The sequence below is a fragment of the Panicum virgatum genome, chromosome 2N (genome assembly GCF_016808335.1).
Source record: "Panicum virgatum strain AP13 chromosome 2N, P.virgatum_v5, whole genome shotgun sequence".
In the NCBI taxonomy this organism is placed as follows: domain Eukaryota; kingdom Viridiplantae; phylum Streptophyta; class Magnoliopsida; order Poales; family Poaceae; genus Panicum; species Panicum virgatum.
In genome coordinates this window covers 41,707,322-41,728,059 of record NC_053146.1, presented here as the reverse complement: position 1 = coordinate 41,728,059, position 20,738 = coordinate 41,707,322, and the positions used below count along the sequence as shown (strand labels likewise).

The 20,738-nt window shown below is 48.0% G+C and overlaps 1 protein-coding gene and 1 long non-coding RNA gene across 2 annotated transcripts; one reads left to right on the top strand and one right to left on the bottom strand.

Annotated features, from left to right (window-relative positions):
• Window positions 1-531: 531 nt before the first annotated feature.
• On the bottom strand, window positions 532-12,317 carry LOC120660525. Its single transcript, XR_005669634.1, has 3 exons — window positions 12,306-12,317; window positions 9,040-9,042; window positions 532-705 (listed from the first exon to the last, which is right to left on the bottom strand). It is a non-coding gene; the product is annotated as an uncharacterized LOC120660525 (long non-coding RNA).
• Window positions 12,318-16,089: 3,772 nt separating this feature from the next.
• On the top strand, window positions 16,090-16,647 carry LOC120662639. The gene has a single exon (XM_039941745.1). It carries the CDS (start codon window positions 16,090-16,092, stop codon window positions 16,645-16,647), a length of 558 nt encoding a protein of 185 aa, XP_039797679.1.
• Window positions 16,648-20,738: the final 4,091 nt, after the last annotated feature.

The window sequence follows — 20,738 nt, the reverse complement described above, 5'->3', positions numbered from 1 at the left end:
GCGAGCGTGGGCAAGCAACAGCAACCAATGGGAGGTGGGCCAATGCGCACATATCGTTTCCCCGCTATCCCTCTACAAATAGAGGAAATTGAATATTGTAATATTTGGAAGTGGAGTTTATGAATAGATTCCTACCCTCTAATCTCATTATGCATTGTGAACGGCACGATGAAAAAAGGCGAATCACCAAAACAAATTTGCCCAATCTATAGAATTTACTTGCAAAATGTCTAGAGATAATTGGATCTTGACCAACATATATGCACCATGCACCCAGAAGGCAAAAGAGAATTTCTAGAATGGTTTGGTAACATTCAAATGCCTGATGAAATTAATTGGATTATTGTTGGGGACTTTAATTTGATCAGGACTCAAGCCAACAGGAATAGGACAGGGGGAAATGTCCAGGAGATGTTTGCTTTTAACGAAGCCATTAGTAAACTAAGACTTGTGGAATTACCACTAAAGGGGTGCAAATTTACCTGGACCAATAAACAACATCCTCCCCTCCTTGAAAGATTAATAAAAGAATTAAATTTGAAAAAAAAGTTCTTTCTATTTCGGATTATTTCTTTTTCAATAGGATGGATTTCATCCTCTTTTTGGAGCAAACGGTTAAATATTCCCCTATTCCTTCTTATTTTAACTCATTGTATTCCATATGGAATAAGAGGAGAAGAAAAGCATTCCACGACCCCCGAAGGGCTCTACCTGTTGGACCTCGAGCTATCCCAACTCCTTTGCCACAGGTCTCTCCAGAGATACCTCTAATCACACGGCTTGCCTAGTAACAATCACCACCAAAATTCCCAAATCACAGGTCTTCAGGTTTGAGAAATATTGGATTGAGCATGAACAGTTTCAAGAAGTCCTCAACTTTGGTTGGCAACTGCTAGTTCTGACTCAGGACTGTGCCAAAAAACTAGTGGCAAAGTTTAAGAACTTGAGGAAGGTGTTCAGAGCTTGGAAGGATTGCTTACCCAATCTTGCTACAATTATTAAAAACTGCAAGCAAGTCCTCTTCTTCCTGGACACCTTGGAAGAATTCAGGGATCTCAGCATTGAGGAGTGGAATTTCAGAGCTAATCTCCAAATCCATTTGGAAAATACTCTCAATTGGAAACAAAGGGGCACAATCAAATGGGTTAGATTCGGAGATGAATGCACGAGATTTTTTCATGCAAATGCCTCTATAAGGCTCAGGCAGAACTTCATAATGTCTCTAAATGATGAAAATGGACAGGCAATATTCAGTCATGAAGGCAAGGCTGATCTCATTTGGAAGGCTTTCAAAGAAAGATTGGGAGTCTCTCAATTAAGTCATATTTACTTTAATCTTGAGGACCTACTGACCCCTCTGGTGGGCCTTGACAGCCTTGCGATTCCATTCTCAAAAGAAGAAATTGATCAAATCATAGCCGACCTCCCCAACAATAAATCACCAAGACCATATGGGTTCAATGGTGAATTCATTAAGAAATGTTGGCCCCTGATCGCCCAAGATTTCTATGATCTTTGTGAGGCCTTCTTCAGGGGTGATCTTTGTGTCCAGAGCATCAATAGTTCTTATATCACCCTAGTCCCCAAAAAAGACTCCTCGATCAGCATCAATGATTTCAGGCCAATATCACTGCTAAATTCTTCCATTAAATTAATCACTAAACTCCTAGCCAATAGGCTACAAAAGGTGATTTTGCTAATGATCCATAAGAACCAATATGTCTTCATCAAAAGTAGAATAATTCAGGATTGTCTAGCATGGGCCTTTGAGTATCTCTTCCTTTGTAAAGCATCCAAGAAAGAAATGATTATCATCAAGCTCGATTTTGAAAAGGCTTTTGACAAAATCGAACACAAATTCATTTTGGAGGTATTAAAGCACAAAGGCTTTGGAAATAGATGGATTTCTTGGATCGAAAGTATTCTGAATTCAGGCACTTCTGCTGTTTTGCTTAATGGGGTTGCTAGGAAAGTCTTTCACTGCAAGAGGGGTGTAAGGCAAGGTGACCCCCTGTCCCCTCTTCTTTTTGTCTTGGCAGCTGACCTTCTTCAGACTTTAATCAATAAAGCCAAGGAACAGGGTCTTTTAAACCTCCATCTCCAAAGAGATGGCCAAGATTTCCCAATAGTACAATACACAAATGATACCCTCCTAATTATGGAAGCCTGCCCTCAGCAAGTTCAGGTGCTCAAAGGAATTATGGAGTCTTTCTCGGCCTCTACTGGACTCAAGATAAACTCTATCACAAATCCTCTATGATTCCTATAAATACCTGTGATAACAAGCTCAACCTCTTAGCAAACAATTTTGGATGTCAAGTTGATTCTCTCCCTTTCACTTACTTGGGCCTTCCTCTCAGTACCACCAAGCCCAAAATTGAAGACTTCCTCCCTCTGGTTCAGAGGGTGGAAAGGAGGCTCATCTCTACCTCCCTATTTCTCTCTCAGGCTGGGAAGCTGGAAATGGTTAATACACCATCTTAACCTCTAATGTTATCTACCACTCAAGCACCATCAAGCTTCACAAAGGGGTCATTGAGCAAATTAACAAATATAGAAAGCACTGTCTATGGAGGGGGTCATGTGACATCCCGACTCAGGGCTTAATAGGATTGATAGAATACTCGTGTCAACAAGTTGTAACTTTTTTTCCGGAAGCCGATCTCGAAAGAACTCTGAAGTTAAGCGTGCTTGGCCTGGAGAAATTTCGAAATAGGTGACCGACCGGGAAGTTCTTCCCGGGTGCGCACGAATGAGGACAAAATGTACAGAAAAGACTTGTGTTGGTCTGTGAGGACAGTCTATGTCATATAAAACTGCCAGATCTAAGCGAGCCCGGCCTCGGGGAGGCGAGACGTTATCCCTACCCAAGAAGGAGGGAGGATTGGGAGTTATCAATCTGGAAACACATAATAATGCTATGTTGCTTAAATTCTTATACAAGTTCTTCAACAGAATGGACATCCCTTGGGTTCACCTCATATGGGACAACCACTATCAAAATGACAAGCTTCCTGGATCTAGAATAAGAGGCTCGTTTTGGTGGAGAGATGTGGTTCAGGATGGCAACGGGGCGGGGCGGGGACCCCGCCCCGATCCCCGTTCTCTAATCCCTGCCCCGGCCCCGAAACTTCAATCGGGGGAAAATCGCCCCCCCCCCCGTCCCCGTCCCCGTCCCCGTCCCCGTCGGGTCCCCGAACCCCGAAGGGGCCCCGTGAGATCAAACAGACCGTGAACATAGTGAGTTCAAAATAACTAAATTTCAGCAGAAAATCTGTCAAAAAAACTCTAGCAAAAGCTAATAGGTCCAACCGCGAGTGTAGAACAAGCACAAGCTAATAAATCCAAGCATGACTCGAGTATATGGCCGTAGATCCAAGCACGAGGCAAGTACATTATCAAACAACCAGCACAAGCTCTTTTGAAAAAAAAACAAATAACAAGCACAAGCTAACGCATCAAGCAGAGTAGTAGTAAGTACTACTCGATGCTCACTATTAATATTCACTAGCTGCCGCACGTGGATGCAAATTTGCTCGGGACTTCAAAGCAGCTACAGATGTGGTCTTCGTGAACGGAACGTCCAGCGGAGGCAGCAGCTTGCTCTCCTTTTGCGGCTACATCTGCACCTCCGCCCTTGCTTTCCTTGCTTCGCGTCACGCACTCACGCTCAATGGCTTGCACTCGATCGAGAGAGAAAACTGAGAAATGAGGGAGGAGCGGGATGAGTGGTGGTGGGCAGCTGGCGGCCGCCGCCTGCCTTGGTTGAGCGAGGGGGGATCGAGTAGTGTTAGGGTTCGGGAAGGGAGCTGGGTTATATATGCTGGGCCGCTGAGAATTTTTCCTATTGGGCCGATTAGTTTTGATGGTCTGTAGCATTTCGGGTCCCCGTGGTGCCTCCGTGGGGCAAATGCAGTCCCCATCTCCGCCCCGTTAGGCCTAGTTTGGGAGTGTGGGGGTACCTAACCCAGGGAGGGAAACCCCAGGCGGGGATTTCCCTGTGCGCTCAATTCCCTGGGCGCCTTCCCTCCGAGGGCCGGTAAATTTCTGGGGCTGTTTGGTATATAGGGGGTTGAAATCTGGAGAACAAAACTAGCCTCAAGAGATCCGAAAAATCAATTAAAATTCATTAAAAATAGTAAAAATGAGAATCTAGGGAAGGAAACTCTTGAGAAAAAGTCTAAAAAACAGAAAAATTAAGGAAAAATCAATAAAAATTAACAAAATGGGAAACTGGTTGTCCAATAATTACAGCAAGTACTAAATACGCATGACAATGCATTGCATGATCATCCATACGTTCAAAATTATAAATACAAATGCCAACCCCATTCTTCAGTACAAATGCCAACCTCAAGTCGTGAGATTCAAAATGCATTTTTGCTGCTAAATGGCACTTGCACCCAACCGAGTGGCATCATATCTTGAGGTTTAGCACAATAGATTGCATGGTGGTGCACCATTTCCAACTTATAAGCATCAAGTTAAACGACATTACAGAATTTGACTCTAGCTCAAAACTTTTACACCCTGAAGATGTCAGCAGCAATGCAGATCGGACATCTGAGAAAACAATGACAACCAAACCAAATCAGCCAGTCCATCAAGAATCCCCTCACTGGATCATATTTTAAAAAAAAATCTATTGCGACATGAATGCGGATTAGAACATGAAGATCTTATATACAACGGCTAGTAAGATAAGAATTCTAGTAACATACAAGACAATGAGAGAAGCTAAAGGGCAACAGAGAAGAAGCATGGCAACAAGCTGTGTACACTAACTAGTGGATAGCAGTAAAAGAAAAGCTGAATAGCTTGGCATGAAATCAACAACGAATATCAGCTTAACTTTTCATGAAAGAATCAACACTCAACATAATTTGATATTAGCAAACCTGATTATAACCATTCTAGAGAGCTATTAGAAAATATAGAATGACAGATTTGATATGCTATTATACTACGGAGTACTAATCAAAATATCAAATCTGCATGCAGCAGCAGGAGGACAAAGCATAGGCAAATATTTGACAAAGCATGGAGCAGCAGACAACAGTCAAAGTATCCAGCAAGAAAACATATACTAAAAAATATTTCATCAAAGAAGACATATCTAGCAAGAAAACATAGTAACAACTTTGCTAACTGTTTCAAGGGGAAATGCCAAAATAGAGCAAGAGCTAATTCTGCAGCACCATACCATCAAATCTATGCAATATTAGGTAGCCGAGTCCCTGAAAATTCCTCTCGCTGGTGTGATCCCATAAACCATATGCACATGCCAATGAGATGAATTATCAGAAATGAGCTCTCTACCATCAAGCATAGTTTTTCTTAAACCAACCAGCAAGTATAATATCTGACCTACAATTTGAAGACTAGGCCTTTTCAGTTATTAACCTCTACAATATTTGAACAATCTAGGAACAAATGAAGCTTCTTCGCTTGGATCCACAAACATCTATAAATACTCTCTGTTTCATTAGATATGTATGGTCAGATATGACACATGGGTAGATGTTAGCAAGTACTTGCTCTGGAACAAATTAACTATCACAAGAACTAGCAAATAGCAATAGCAAGGCAGCAGCAGGTTCAATTTATGCACATGAGAAGATTTCAGATTTGTACTATATATGCATTTAAACAATACTGCTATCTAAATATTCAAGCAATTAGCAGATATCAGAATGAGTAACACATCCAATGAGTAAAAGTTACATATCCAAGTTGCAGGAGGAGGACAATGATAATCAGTGTTGCCTAATTCTAGAATGCTAACATCAGATGAGATCCTCAACTAAATTTCTTCTTGAAAAAAATAGCATTTCATGATGAACGATGGTTTCTTAATGAAGCTTACCTGGGCCAACAAAATTGGACGAAGAGAACAACAAGTATTGGATTTTAGAGAGGATCTTGGAGATCAGCAAGGATAGAATCTACAAGACATCATGGAGCATGTGCAGATATTCAGCAACTCAATACCTCTGTTACGCGGATACGCCTCGAATACGTTTCTAGCCGTATCCTGAAAAAACGGATACGTATTTGCTTGGATACACGTATCCGATACTTTTGGGCCAGATGAGATACATCCCAAAGCAGTAATCAGCCCACCCAAATGCTGTTTTGGTAGTAAGAGATGATACAAAATGATGAACTTGCTGCAATAGAATTGTAGAACTAGATGAGCAGCAACTGAAGAACCCCTTGTGGAATCAGTTGTGCTTTTAGAGAATGCTAGTTATAGAGGTAATGTTATATGGACATGCAAGTATTGCACATCTGAGTATAGGGGAAGTTACTCAAGAGTAAAATCTCACTTGCTGAATATCTATGTGATATTTATATATAATTATTAATTATCCTAGCCGTATTCCCGTATCAGTGTTTTTTGGGAAAGTGCGTATCTGCGTATCCGATACGTATCGTATCCGATACCCGTACCAGTATCCGTGTAACATAGCTCAATACAATGTAAAAAATTAGTTAATCAGAACAGTTGAACTAAAGTCAAACTAGATGGATGCAAATCTACTTCTACTGAAGAATTGATCAGTTATATTTAAGCCAAGTATACAATTCCACTTAAATGCAGATGATCCAAGAAAAAACATGGCCAAGCAGATAATATTTACAGAATAGCAGGATATACTGCCCAACCGAGATGAATGACTTTCATATGGTTATGTCCATGCGCATACCCACTCGGCATTTGTGCCACTCCTATCATGAAATAACTTCTACCTTCTATGCACTGTTTGCAGCAAGTGCTTTACAAAATAGCGCAAAGAAAGTTTGCATTAATTATATAATTACCAAAGCACCGGTGAAAATGTAATGACACAAAGCTTCAAGCATGCATGTCAATATTACTTTTCTAAACACAAAATCTAATGGTTATGCATTCAAATAATCCAAACACTAAAAACTAAAAGCATGAACAGCTAAGGTAATGCCTAAAAAAAATAGATCAATACTACAATTTAGCTGATCAAAATAATACTACATAAATAATACTCAGATGCTTCAACAATCAGCAGCTAGGTTAGTTCTCTTTATTATTTGCTGATCGATTACTACATAAACTGACACAATAATGCAAGGAGGATCGATGCTGTTTTGAAGAAACCGATTGGTCTGTGTGGTTGTGTTTGGATTTGATTTGATTACTACATAAACTCATATGCAAGGAAGATTCGATCTGGGAGGGGTCAGGATCTCCTCTTGCTCCTGGCCGCGAATTTTCTTCAACAAGATGTACAAGAAAAGATGTGAGGAGAGGAGGAACCCTAGCATGGGGGCAAGGAGATGCGAGGGAACGGGGAGAGGGAAATCACCTGATGCGAAGGAGGAGACTGCAGGGACACCGGCGGAGGAGAAACTGTCGTCGCGAGGTTGGAGGAGGAGATCAAGCGCCGGCACCCTTCCGCTTCGACCTCGCGGAGTCGAGCGAGAGACGAGGGACGGCCGGATGGGGACTTCTCCCCGATGTCCATAGGCCGGGCGTGATTCCACGGGGATATCGGGCTCACCCGGGCCGGAAACCCCCTTGTAGCAGGCTTCCAAAGTCGCATATTGGGCTCCACGTGGAAGGATTCCGCGTTGGCTGCCGGCCCGGGGAAATGACGGGGATCCCGGCCGGGAAGTGGGCTTCCAAACTAGGCCTTATTATTTCAGGGCCCTGCCCCGAATCCCCACGGGGGGAATTTAGCCCCCGTTATGGCCTCCTTCGGGTCGGATTCCCACGTGGACCCGTCCCCGTGGGGAAAATTGCCACCCTGAGATGTGGTTAAATTGCTTAATCATTTTAAAGGCATTGCTTCAACCACTGCACACAGAGGAGACACCATACTTTTCTGGCAGGATGTTTGGAACAATCACATGCTTGCACTGGAATTCCCCTAGCTTCACTCTTTTGCAAAAAATAGCCCTTGCAACGTTAGGAGCTTCTGCCAAGAGGAAATTGTTTCCAACTTTAATCTCCCCCTCTCAGAGGAAGCTTTTCAGCAGCTTGAAGAGTTACAAAATCTCCTCCAAATTATCTAAGTCACGACAAGGAAATTAAAGATGTTTGGAGCTACATTTGGGGGAATTCAAATTTTTCGGCCAAAAAGGCCTACAAGCAATTGATAGGCCACAGAGAATTACACCCAACTTTCAGGTGGCTTTGGAAATCAAGGTGCCAAATGAAACACAAGATCTTCTTCTGGCTTCTTCTAAAAGACAGACTAACTGTCGCTGCAAGAAATGGGCGACTACTAAACTACTCGATTGCTCGTTTGTTGTGCGCTTGATCGGATATGGTCTAGCACGCAAAGACTCGAGGATTTAGACTGGTTCAGGCCGAATGTTCCCTACGTCCAGTATGGGGGTGGTGTTCTTACTCTATTGCTCTCGAGCCAGGGTGCTCAAAGTTCAGAGGGTAGCTTACAAGCTGGTCAAGCAGTGTCGAACCTCTAGGAGTCCAACCCTTTCCTACGTTGGGGGCTTTTCCTTTTATAGTCCAAGGTGAGGCCCCCCTTTTACATGTATCTAGCGCTATGTCTTGGCACCGTTGTTGACGGCTGTTAAGTCCAAAATATATGCCGTCAACTTCTGCATAAAGACATAAAAAATGAACATCAATAGTAGTGGTAGGAGTTATTAATAACGAGTTCCACGAGTGTTGGTGAATTATTGATTGCAGGGACACAAGTCGGAAACAAGATGAAAACACAAAGAATACGCAGATGAAACCATAGAAGATCGCATCCTGCATAACACATACAAAAGAGGCCCACCTGACAGACCAAACCGACCAACTGGACCCCCGGCACCGATGTACCAACACCAGGACCCACCAGACAGACACTCGAAGAAAGGTGGTGGCCAGGGGCGCCAAAGGGGGGTCGGCCGAATCTGCCCTGGCTCCCGTCCAGGTGCACTTTGGCGGGAAAATCACTCTGATCCTCCTAAAGTCGGTGGCTGATGTTTCCATATTAATCTTGGCGGGAACCGACCTCCACAAGCTATATAAGGGGCCTCCCTCACCCCCTCTCATACACACCACCAAGTGTTCTACACACCACCAAGTCCTCTTCCTCCTTCACTTGAAGATGTAGTGCTCCAATGCTAAGGCGAGGTCCTGCCTAGGCTAGTGCTTAGAGTTGGAGGAGAGTGAGGAGTAGTTCGGGGAAGCGCCGGGACTGTCGGCGGTCTTCTCCAGTCTTGTACCTCTACGGATGCTGGCTTCCTCTGGTATGAGTAAGTTAGTATTTATGATTCTTATATTGCATAGTACTTTTGCTTGAGTGAGATCAGTTCTCTTACTCGCGGGTTCGTCGCTTTGTATTTATACGAAGTGATGTAGTTTGCTACGGGTTAACAGATGTAGTTAGACTGCAGTAGTAATCAGTAGAGCAGATGTGGTGTCTGGGCTAAGGGTTACCTTCATTTGCCTTATATCCCACGGTCTGTGAGGTAGGCTGCAGGTGGTGATAGCCCTGTCGGTCCTTCGTAGTCCTCCACGTTCGAATATAGGGTAGAGCTGTTGGCTGGAGTCTCCTGACCATTTCAGGGGTAAGCCGGTGCCCGAAGCAAGTATTCTGCCCGAGATATCGACCTTTAACTCATCTTTAGTGCTACCACGGGAATCCTCTCCATCCTCGCCACTTATCCTGGTGTGTCCTTGGACCGACTAAGTTAGGAATTAGTGCACACACGTTCCCGGTGGATACGATACCCTTGAATACTCACGGGTGAAAGCTATGACGGTATCCGTGCGCTTGCGGATTTATTTCGCATCGTTAAAATACCCAACAAACTTTCTGGCGCCGTTGCCGGGGAATAGTTGCTATTCTAACTTTGAACCTAGTTGGTCCTCGTATCTTTTCTTTTTCAAAATAAAAAAAAATTCTTATCTTTTTCTTCTTCTTTCCTTACCTCTACCTTGATCCAACCACCCTCATCATCATCGTATCTTTTTGCTTTCTTTATCTCTACCTCCACCCCCGCTACCCATAGAAGGTTATCCTCGTACACACCTTCCGACCCTTTTGGGGTGAGTCTTTAGAGCCATCCTCTCTCGACTTAGTCCCGCATCCGGCTACGGGACTCATCCCTCACAGAGCTAGTTCAGGAAAACTCCTTCTCAAGGTTAACCTTTGAGCATCCCTATCATCACCTGGGAAAGGAGGAGAGTGCTTCGAGCAATAGAGAATTTCCATCAGCGGAATTTGAGCTTTCATCTCGAGTATGCCTAAAATTCTGCTGAAAGGAACCTCTCTTGAACAGCAAGAATCTTGGGGAAAGAGCGCTTCATGTAAATCCTACCCCCATAGATCCGTTCATGGTACTTTCTTCATAATTATCCTCGAGACAATGTCTCAAGGGAGGTTAAGGAAGGAGTGGTTGGAAGAAAATAGGTTGTTCTTTATGACTCGTCTATTCCAACCACAACTCCCTGGAAGAGGTACCATATGAAGCCCATCATGTTCCCGTGTCAAGGCAACCTCCAAGGTGTTTTCACCAAAGAATATGCCTTGACCTTGACCACTGTGTTGTAAGTCCGTAGGACTCTTCTGTTTGGTCAAGGGATCATAGGGACATACCGATCGAATCGAGTGAAATAAATTTACATTCAAATCCTCGATTTCCGATCGATGCCAATCAAATCAAGTGATTCAAAATTCACATCTTGTTCCTTGATTTTGATTGATGCCGAATAGAAGTTATGTCCACCCTTCATTTCAAATGAACTTCTACTGGAAGCTTAGGATGGGTTGCTTTGCCACCACGTTCATCTTTGATAAAATGCAAAGATTCCTACCTAAGGAAGGGAGAATTGTAAGAAACCCATCTCCCTCATGACCGAACTCGTAATCGTTCATTTGGCCCACAAAGTTACACATCCTCTTTCACTGTGGGGCCATGAACATTCTCGAGTTGCTCTATCCGGAGATCAAGCTATTCAGTCCATGAGCATGAAGTTCTTTTCTGATTCATCACAAAAAGCCATGCTCATCCTTGATTTCTCCAAGATCTTCTATTGTGCCAAGTCGCTACGAGCTGTACGATCATCTTAGAGTTTCCCATCATAGATGACCTTTAGGATGGTTGTTTTGGGTTTAGCTTATCATAATATCTATGCAGGGCTCGTTGTTGCATTTGTGCACTAATCTTGCAGCTTGAACAACGATAAATTAACAAATGGTGGTAATGCTGGGGACTACATCACCATTGATAGCTACAGGAGGAATCCCCATGGTCAAGCTTGCGACCATAAACAAAGCACTGCCGGGAGATAGCCCAGAGCAACTTTAAAAAAAAATCTTTCTCCTTAAAAAAAAGCCAAGAACATGTTTTTAAGCATAGTATGCACCTTCGGGTATTTTTGTTCCTAACCATTTCAGGTGACGATTAAGAAGAACGAGGGACAAACGATGCCCGAGAACATGAGGTCTGCATCAGCTGAACATTTTGATGCTCTTTGGAGTTGGAACACACTCGAAAGGAGACCCCGACATTGCACACTTGACTTCACACAAAAGTCCAAGTGTGGTGGGGAATCACTGAGCGTCTCGCTGCAAAGTTCTAATCATCCAAAGGAGTATCCTTGTTTCAAGAATGTGTCAGACCTAGCTTGCTCAAAAAAAAGAGAGAGAGAAAAGAGAGAGAAAAAAGAGAGGAAAAGAAAGAAAAAAGGGGAGAGAGATAAAAAAAAGAAGAAAAAAAGAGAGAGAAAAGAAAAAAGAGAGAAAGGAAGAAGGAAAGAGTGAGGGAGAGCCATGGCTCCACACACTCAAGCAGCTCATGCACACAAACAATCAAGAACCCTGCTTCTCTTCCTTTCAAAGCCTTTGCTACTCCACTCAGATCGGCACTTGCTCACATGCACAAAGGGAGACGTACCTTGCGTCCCCAATCATAAAGCATTGGGCTAACGGATCATACCTCTAATGAACAAGGTTCGCACACACGAGGCAAGAGTATCACACGCCATCATTACAACAATTCCAAGAAATTCATCCTTCATGCTGGCGGTAAGTATACTCAGGTGAGCAAATGTAAGGTTCACCAATCCCTTATGTTTATCTCCAAATGAATAGAGTTTGAAAAATCATGCTTCCTTTGTTTGCGTTCATTTGCTCTGGTTTGGGAGTATTTTCGAGATACTTCCATAGGCTTTTTAAATTAAGCGTGGTGCTTAGGTTAAAAAGCCTTCTTTAATCAAATTTGGCATGGTGCTGAAATTTTGGTTAATGAACTTTGGAGTAATACTACCGTAAACTTTGGATACAAATCTTTTGTGGACTAACCCTGAAAAAAAAATCACATTTGATGGGTAAATTCCTTAAATTCATGATGGAGATAAGTCAAGGCTCCGAAGCGCTTCAAATAATAAAATTTGCACAACATACAAAGGAGGCATAAGTCGCATTTCAAAAGTGAACTTTGTGCACTATACAAAATGACCTTGTGTTTTGTTCGTGCAATTTTAATCACGGCCTTGCTTGAGTTCTGATAAAACTGGTGAGCAATTAAAAAAAACTTTTCGAATAAAAAAAATCTCTCTCGAAAAAATTCTTTTGGCAAGCATTTTGTGATCCATGCTAGCTTACATCTTTGAACTTGATTTTTTTCTCAAAGCATGGATGTGAACAACTAATCTCAGGACGATAACATAATTCTTCATGCATGCCTCGAGTATTTGTTGCCCACTAACCATTTGCAGGGAAGAACATAAATAACCAAGGAGCAGTATGCAATAACTCCAACACCGACACCACGCTCTTTGGTCCCGGGAGGAGACAGATGCACGAGGAACCAAGCTGAACAATATGCAAAGTGACGGAGGTAGATCTATGTACCTCCTTGCCAAGTGGGGTCCCCGAATCCGGGAGACTACTCTGCTCGGTGACTCGGCTACGACTACTCAGCGTGCAGGACTCGGCTGTGCGCAGATGGGATCCCCAGTGGATTAGGATGAGAGGCTCCAACTAGAGGCCCGGATATCTAGGGATCTTAACCGACCTCCTTCTTTGTAAAACAACCCGAGCATATCATTCCTTGTACCCCTAGGGCTCCTGGTCTATATAAGGGAGACGTAGGCCGACCCATAGAGAGACTCTCCTTTTCGCAACATTCCACAAACCCTAATACAACCCCGAACATAGGACGTAGGGTATTACGCTCATTGCGGCCCGAACATGTCTAAGTCCCTGCGTCTTCGTGTTACCATCGAGCTCTTGGCCCTGAGATCCCCGTCCTGAAACTCTACCGCTAGGTACACCCCTGGTGGACTGGCCGGAATAACAATCCGACAGTTGGCACGCCAGGTAGGTGACTCAGGACTCATACGTCGAGTTCAATGGCAGCCAACACCGGCGTCGTCTTCTCCGCCAGCGTCACCACCCAGATGGAGGCGACAGTCGGCTTCTCCTTTGCCTTTGGGAGCTTCCAGGAGGTCACGGTACCCAGGTACCCTGCTTCTGGCTCTCCCACCACTGGAGGCAACGTCTTCGCTGGGGTTAGATCCGATCTAACCCCCCAAGCACCCGCCACTTCTTGTATTCCCGAATCTGAGAACTCCGATGTGGCGGCCACGCCAACTAAGGTGACCCGTCGCCCTACCGAATCTGCTAACGATCTGATCCTCCAGATAGATCGTGTTGGCAGATCCATCGCTGAGTGCATCTGACTCGGCGAACTCGCACTTCACCACCGAGACGACCCTGACCGTGTTCTCCGAGAACTCGGCAGCGTCTCAACCAGGACCAGATCCAATCTGGCCACTCCGAGATCTACCACGCCTCGAGTTCCCGAACCCGAGGCGGACTACACGACGCTTACTCCTTCCAGGACGACCCGTCGTCCTATCAGATCTGCTGACGATCTTATCTCTCAGATATATTGAGTCGGTAGATCCATCGTCGATGCGTCAGGCTCGGCGAGGATGCACTTCGACACCACAACGACCCGGATCGGGTCCCCTTCGGACTCCGCAGTGCTGCTACAACGTACTCGGATCATATCCGAGTGCGGCTCTCTGACTGGGCTACCCAAGGTCAGATCCGATCTGACCCGGCTTCGGGAGAGGAACTTGGCTTCCAACACACCTCGTTCACCCTCCCACCCAACCGCTCTTTGGCGACGGAACATGGCCAGATCTTCGTCGTCTTCGATGACTCCGACACACGTGAGAACGAGATCGACGAGGAGAAGGCACAACGACTCCACCGCAACGAGGTCCGCGCCGACATGAGGCGCAACGATGAGGTGATTGATCGGGCCAACTGCGACCTGGAGAATGCCGACCGCCGCAACCCCAGGAATCGGCGCTCACCGATCCGGGCCCGTAACCTGGAGGCTGACTTCGTCCTCGACTACAATGGCCAAGACGTCTTCGCCACGCCATCGGCCAACCTTGCCGCGGTGTTCCAGGTGCTCGAGAGCCTCTAGGAGACCCCCGAGATCGTCAAGGCTCGCGCCCGTTTACATGTGGCTGCCACGCAAGCCCAGCAGCTGCACGAGGACAACTCGGCCTACTGCACACAGTCGACCCACCACTCGACATGACCCCACGACGACGATGGAGAAGTCAACCAGAACGACCTTCATCTCCAGTACAACCAACAAGACCTGCATCAGCGCATCAACAACTGTCACCGCCAATGCGACGCCGCCGAGCGCGAGCGACGTCGCTAGTACGACGAGGGCCACGGCGTCCCCGACGCCGACCACCAGAATCGCGGCCACCGGGGCGAAAACCGTCCACGACGACCCCGCCGCGACGATGAACCCAGCAACGACCTCGACGGCTTCTCCGCCTTCTCCAGTCGGCTCCGGGCCATCCAGTGTCCTGACACCTTCAAGCCTACCGGGATCGAGAAGTACGACAGCGATTCGGACCCCAAGACATCACTGTGCACCTACTCCATCGCCGTCTAAGCTACTCGCGACGACAACGTCATCATGGCTGCCTACTTCCCGATCATGATGGGTCGCCACGCCCTCAACTGGCTCGAAGCGCTCCCTGCCGGCTCCATCAACAGCTGGCAGGAGCTCTGCAATGCCTTCATCTAGTACTACCAGGCATCCTGCTTGGATCCCAAAACCAGATGGGATTTGGACAGCGTCAAACAGCAACCGGGTGAGTCCCTTCGTGACTACATCAAGAGGTACTTTGCTAACCGTAATACTGTTACGGAAGCTAATGATAGGAACGTCATCTACCACTTCAACGAAGGCCTCCATAACATCGAACTATGGAGGAAGATGTTCGAGAGCAACCCCAAGACTGTGGGCGACATGATGTTGGTCGTCAACAAGCACACCGACATGGAAGATGTTGAGCGAGCTCACCGTCGGCACAAGGCCCAGAATGACTCCTCCGAGCGTCCCCCTCAGCGGGACAATCACTCGGAACGCCGACATGATGATCGCCCACCTCGCCATGGGAAGAAGAACGACCGTGCCGAGTCATCTAAGAACCGGGCCGCAAGCGTGGCCCCGAGAACACCGTCGCCGTCGCCGAAAGGTCCCAGTTCCACTCCACCCTCATCCAAGCGGACCTAGATCGGCTCCTGGATGGCAAGTGTCCTTGGCACAAGGACGCAAACCACACCGCCCGGGAGTGCCGAGCGCTCTCCAACGGCGTCATCAAGGACGACGATCCCAAGCGACCCCGCCGCGACGATCGCGACAGGCCGGGTGGTTCCAGAATCACCCGGGCGCGCCCATGGAGGCGCAACTCACCTAGACGAGACGACGGCGAGTAGAGGGAAGATTCCCCAGGGAACTTCTAGGAGGAAGACAGGGCCGTCAACTTCATATATGGTGGCCCCAGCAAGCCATCATGCCGGCGCAAGCTCAAGCTGGATGATCACGAAGTCAACCTGGTATTCAAACACCCGGTTGAACCCCTGCGATGGTCGGAGACGCCGATCACCTTCGAACGACCGTGACCACTGGGTACACCTGCCCAGGTTGGGTGCCTACCCCCTCGTGGTTAGCCCGGTGGTGAGCCAGGTCTGTCTGGCCAAAGTACTCGTTGACGGTGGCAGCGCCCTCGACATCATCTTCGCCAGCACATTGGAGAGCATGGGCTATGACATGACCTCCCTGGTCCCATCCGATCAGGCCTTCTACGACATCATCCCCGGAGCCGGGTCGACTCCGGTCGGCTGGGCCACTCTGCTGGTCACCTTCGGCACCCGCGACAACTACCGCCCCAAGTACGTCAACTTCGAGGTCGCCGAGTTTGAGACCTCCGACCACGCCATCCTGGGAAGACCCTCCGTCGCCAAATTTATGGCGATCCCGAACCACACGTATCTTCTCCTGAAGATGCCAGCTCCAAAGGGGGTCCTCTCGGTCAACGGAGATCTGCAGACCTCCTATGCTTGCGAAGATCTGCAGACCTCCTATGCTTGCGAGGCCAAGAACATCGAACTCTCCGACACCCTAGAACGATCCAGGAACTCGGTTCTTGTTGCCCAGGTAGCAAAGAACCTCCCGGTGGACCAGCAGCCGATCCCCGCCAAGGAGTCGACTTCCGAGTCGCAGCTCGCGCCAGCCGTGGCGACGAAGACCATCGTCCTCCGAGACGATGAACCGCGCAAGACCGCCGTGAGCGGGGCCAGCCTCGACTCGGCGTAGGAAGGCGCGCTCACCTCCTTCCTCTGGGAGAATTGGGACATCTTCGCATGAAAGCCATCTGACATGCCCGGAGTCCCAAGGAAGGAGGCTGAGCACTCCTTAGATCTCGACGAGAAGGCGAAACCCGTCAAGCAACAGCTCCGCCGCTTCACGCAGGATCGAAAGGAGGCTATTAGGGTAGAAGTAACCCGGCTCCTCGCCGCCGGTTTCATCATAGAAGTCGCACATCCAGATTGGCTGGTAAACCCAATCCTTGTAAAAAAATGGTGAATGGAGAATGTGTGTTGACTATACCGACCTCAACAAACACTGCCCTAAGGACCCCTTTCCTCTATCACGCATCGATCAGGTCGTCGACTCGACGGCCGGGTGTGTTCTCCTCTCTTTTCTTGACTGTTACTGAGGGTACCACCAGATAGCCCTCAAGGAGTCGGATTAGGAGAAGACATCCTTCATCACCCCCTTCGGGGCCTACTGCTACGACACCATGACGTTCGGCCTCAAGAATGTCAGCGCCACATACCAGAAGGCCATTCAGAGATGCCTCCAGGGGCAGATCGGGCGCAACGCCGAGGCCTATGTCGATGATGTCGTCGTCAAGACAAAACGTAATGATCAGTTCATTACGGACCTCTCCGAGACATTTGAAAATCTCAGGAAATTCAAATGGAAGCTCAACCCGACCAAGTGTTTGTTCGGTGTCCCGTCCGAAAAACTACTCGGCTTCATAGTCAGTAGCCGGGGCATCGAAGCCAACCCCACCAAGGTCAACGCCATCAGGTTCATGAAGCCTCCCAGGAGCAAAAAGGACCTGATGAAGCTCATAGGGTGCATGGCTGCCTTGAGCAGGTTCATAAGCCGACTCGGCGATAGAGGCCTACCCTTCTTCAAACTTCTTCGGAAGTCCGACAAGTTTGAGTGGAACGACGATGCTTCCAAAGCATTCTAGGAGCTCAAGGACTTCCTCACCTTGCCACCCGTCCTGACAGCACCAGAAGACGGGGAAGTCCTCCTCCTATACATTGCCGCCACTACCAACGTGGTGAGCACCGTCCTGGTCGTCGAGCGCGATGAGCCGGGACACATCTACATGGTGCAGTGACCCGTCTACTTCATCAGTGAAGTACTGGACGAGTCCAAGGCACGCTACCCTCAAGTGCAGAAGCTGATGTACGCCATCCTCATCACATCAAGAAAGCTCCGGCATTACTTCCATGCCCACAAGATCAAGGTGGCCTCATCCTATCCACTCGGCGACATCCTGCACAACAAGGATGCTAACGGTCAAGTCGTCAAATGGTCAGTAGAACTCGGCGCATTCGCGATCGAGTTTACACCGCGATCCACCATCAAGTCTCAGGCGTTGGTTGACTTCGTTGCTGAGTGGACCGAAATCCAAGATCCTCCACCCGACACCAGATCTGAGCAGTGGATCATGTACTTCGACGGTACCCTCAACCACGATGGAGCCGGTGTTGGAGTCCTCTTCATCTCCCCGAAAGGTGAACAACTCAAATACGTCCTCCAATTACTTTTCAAGGCTACCAACAACGCTGTTGAGTACGAAGCTCTCATCCATGGTCTCCGGATCGCTGTCACGCTCAGCATCAAGCGTCTGTTGGCTTATGGCAACTCCAAAGTCGTTATACAACAAGTCAACAAGGACTGGGAGTGCACCAAGAAGAAGATGGATGCCTACTGCAGGGAGATCAGGAAGCTCGAAGCCAAGTTTTACGGTTTGGAGTTTCACCATGTCCCCAGGGACGACAACGTGGCGGCCGATGTTCTGTCCAAGCTTGGATCCAAGCGGTCCATCGTACCACCCGGCGTGTTCGTTCAAGCTCTCAACAGCCCTACGGTAAAGATGGATGAGGAGCCTCCTACAAAACCCGACTTGGTCCCGGCCATAGGGCAACAAATCTTAACCCTCGACACCGACTAGCGCTCCCCAATCATCGATTTCATCAAGAACAATAAAAGCTATCCAAAGGGAAAGGAACACGAGAAGCTTGCTCGCCGGTCAAGCAACTACGTCATCATAGGGACCGAGTTGTTCAGGCACTCGGCTTCCTCAGGAACCCTGTGCAAATGCGTTACACAGGATGGAGTCCGACTACTTAGAGATATCCATTCGGGTATCTGCGGCAACCACGCGGGCGCCTCTACCCTCATGGAGAAAGCCTTTGATCAGGCTTCTACTGGCCCACGGCCCTGGCCGACACCCGAAACTTCGTCAGGTGATGTCCCGGGTGCTAGTTCTTCTCCAAGCAGCAGCACGTCCCGGCTCAGGCCTTACGGACTATACCGCCTTCCTGGCCATTCGCCTGTTGGGGACTCGACTCGGTGGGACCCCTAAAGATGGCCATCGGCGGATACAATCATATATTCACGGCAATCGACAAGTTCACAAAGTGGATCGAAGTCAAGCCAGTGACAGCCACTACAGCAGCCAAGGCAGCCGAGTTCATCGAGGAGATATCACACCGATTCGGGGTGCCTAACCGGATCATCACAGATCTGGGTACTTCATTCACGGGCTCCGAGTTCTGGGACTACTGCCAAGAAAGCTGCATCAACATCTACTACGCCTTCGTGGCGCACCCCAGGTGCAATGGCCAAGTTGAAAGGGCCAACGGCTTGATCCTCCAGGGGCTCAAATCCATAATTTTTGACCCGATCGAAAAGTATGGTGCAAAGTGGCTCCAAGAACTACCCAGAGTAGTTTGGGGACTCCGCACTCAGAGAAGCCGGGCCACCGGTTATTCGCCATTCTTCATGGTGTATGGTTCTGAAGCAGTCTTGCCATCGGACATAGCTTTTGGTGCTCCGCGCATCCAGAACTACGACGAGAACGAAGCCGAAGTGACTCAATGCACCGACATCGACGCGGCAGAGGAGCACCGCCTGACGGCCTCCACTCAGCATGCGAGATAGGAGCAGCAGCTCCGGCGCTATCATGATCGCAATGTCCATGAGCGCGACTTCAACGCCGGCGACCTGGTTCTGCGACGAATCCAGTCAACCACCGGCATTCACAAGTTGTCTTCCTCGTGGGAAGGTCCCTTTGTAGTCAGTGGGATAGTGGTTCCCGGAATCTACCACCTATAGAGGCCAGATGGAACAGACGTGGGCAACCCATGGAATATCGAGCACCTGCGCCGGTTCTATCCGTAGAAGCGTAGAAAATGCAAAGCTATGTACCCATCTACCCATTCAATAAAGTTTGTTGCATTTTACATGTCACATTCTTCTTATTTTCATTCTTCACCGAGTCATTTTCAACATGCTCGGGGGCTGTGGCTCGACCACCCATCCAGCCCCCACTCGGAGTCCGACCAGTCGGACAGGAACAACCCGGTTCGCCTTTACTGAACACTGTCGAGTACGTCTAGGAACAACTCTGTGTCACCCTAACTAACCACGCACATTGATGATCCGCTCTCAAGCGCTATCAAAAGGGCTCAGAGATCACTTTCTACCTACTCGGCAAATTCAGAAAAGATCTCGGACTATGGGCATAACATTAACATCAAATAAAATTAAAACATTATTTACATAAATATTGTTTTTAGCTGGTCCACTCTGACCAACTTTTCTTGCAGCAATATAAACAAAACAAACTCCCGGAGACTGGCAGCCTACAGCTCGGCCACGATGCGCTCGGCGATCTCTAGGACGGCGGCATGGTGGGCCCCCCATTCTGCGTCAGAGCAGTCTTCGGGGACGCCGTCTCCCACTGGGTTTAGATCCGCTTCCGGGAGGTGGGTCTTCACCAGACCCAGGGTATGCTGCACGCCATCCTTGGCAGCTCCCAGGATGAAGGCCTCCAGTCGGCCGTGGGAGGCCTCCAGCCTCTCAGACAGGCTCTCGGCAGCCTCCACGCCCTCAGGTTCGAACGCCCCAAGCAGTGTCTCCAGCGGCCTGCTCAGGTGATCTAGTGTCGCCCGGCCCTGTGCCGCCTATTCCTCCGCTTCTGCAAAAAGCACTCGGCAGGGTCAGCCCAAGCCAAAGAAAACAACATAAAGCACATAGCAGAATGATTTCTGGATCGTACCACGCCGAACCTGCTGCTCCAGGTGAAGCTTCTCCTC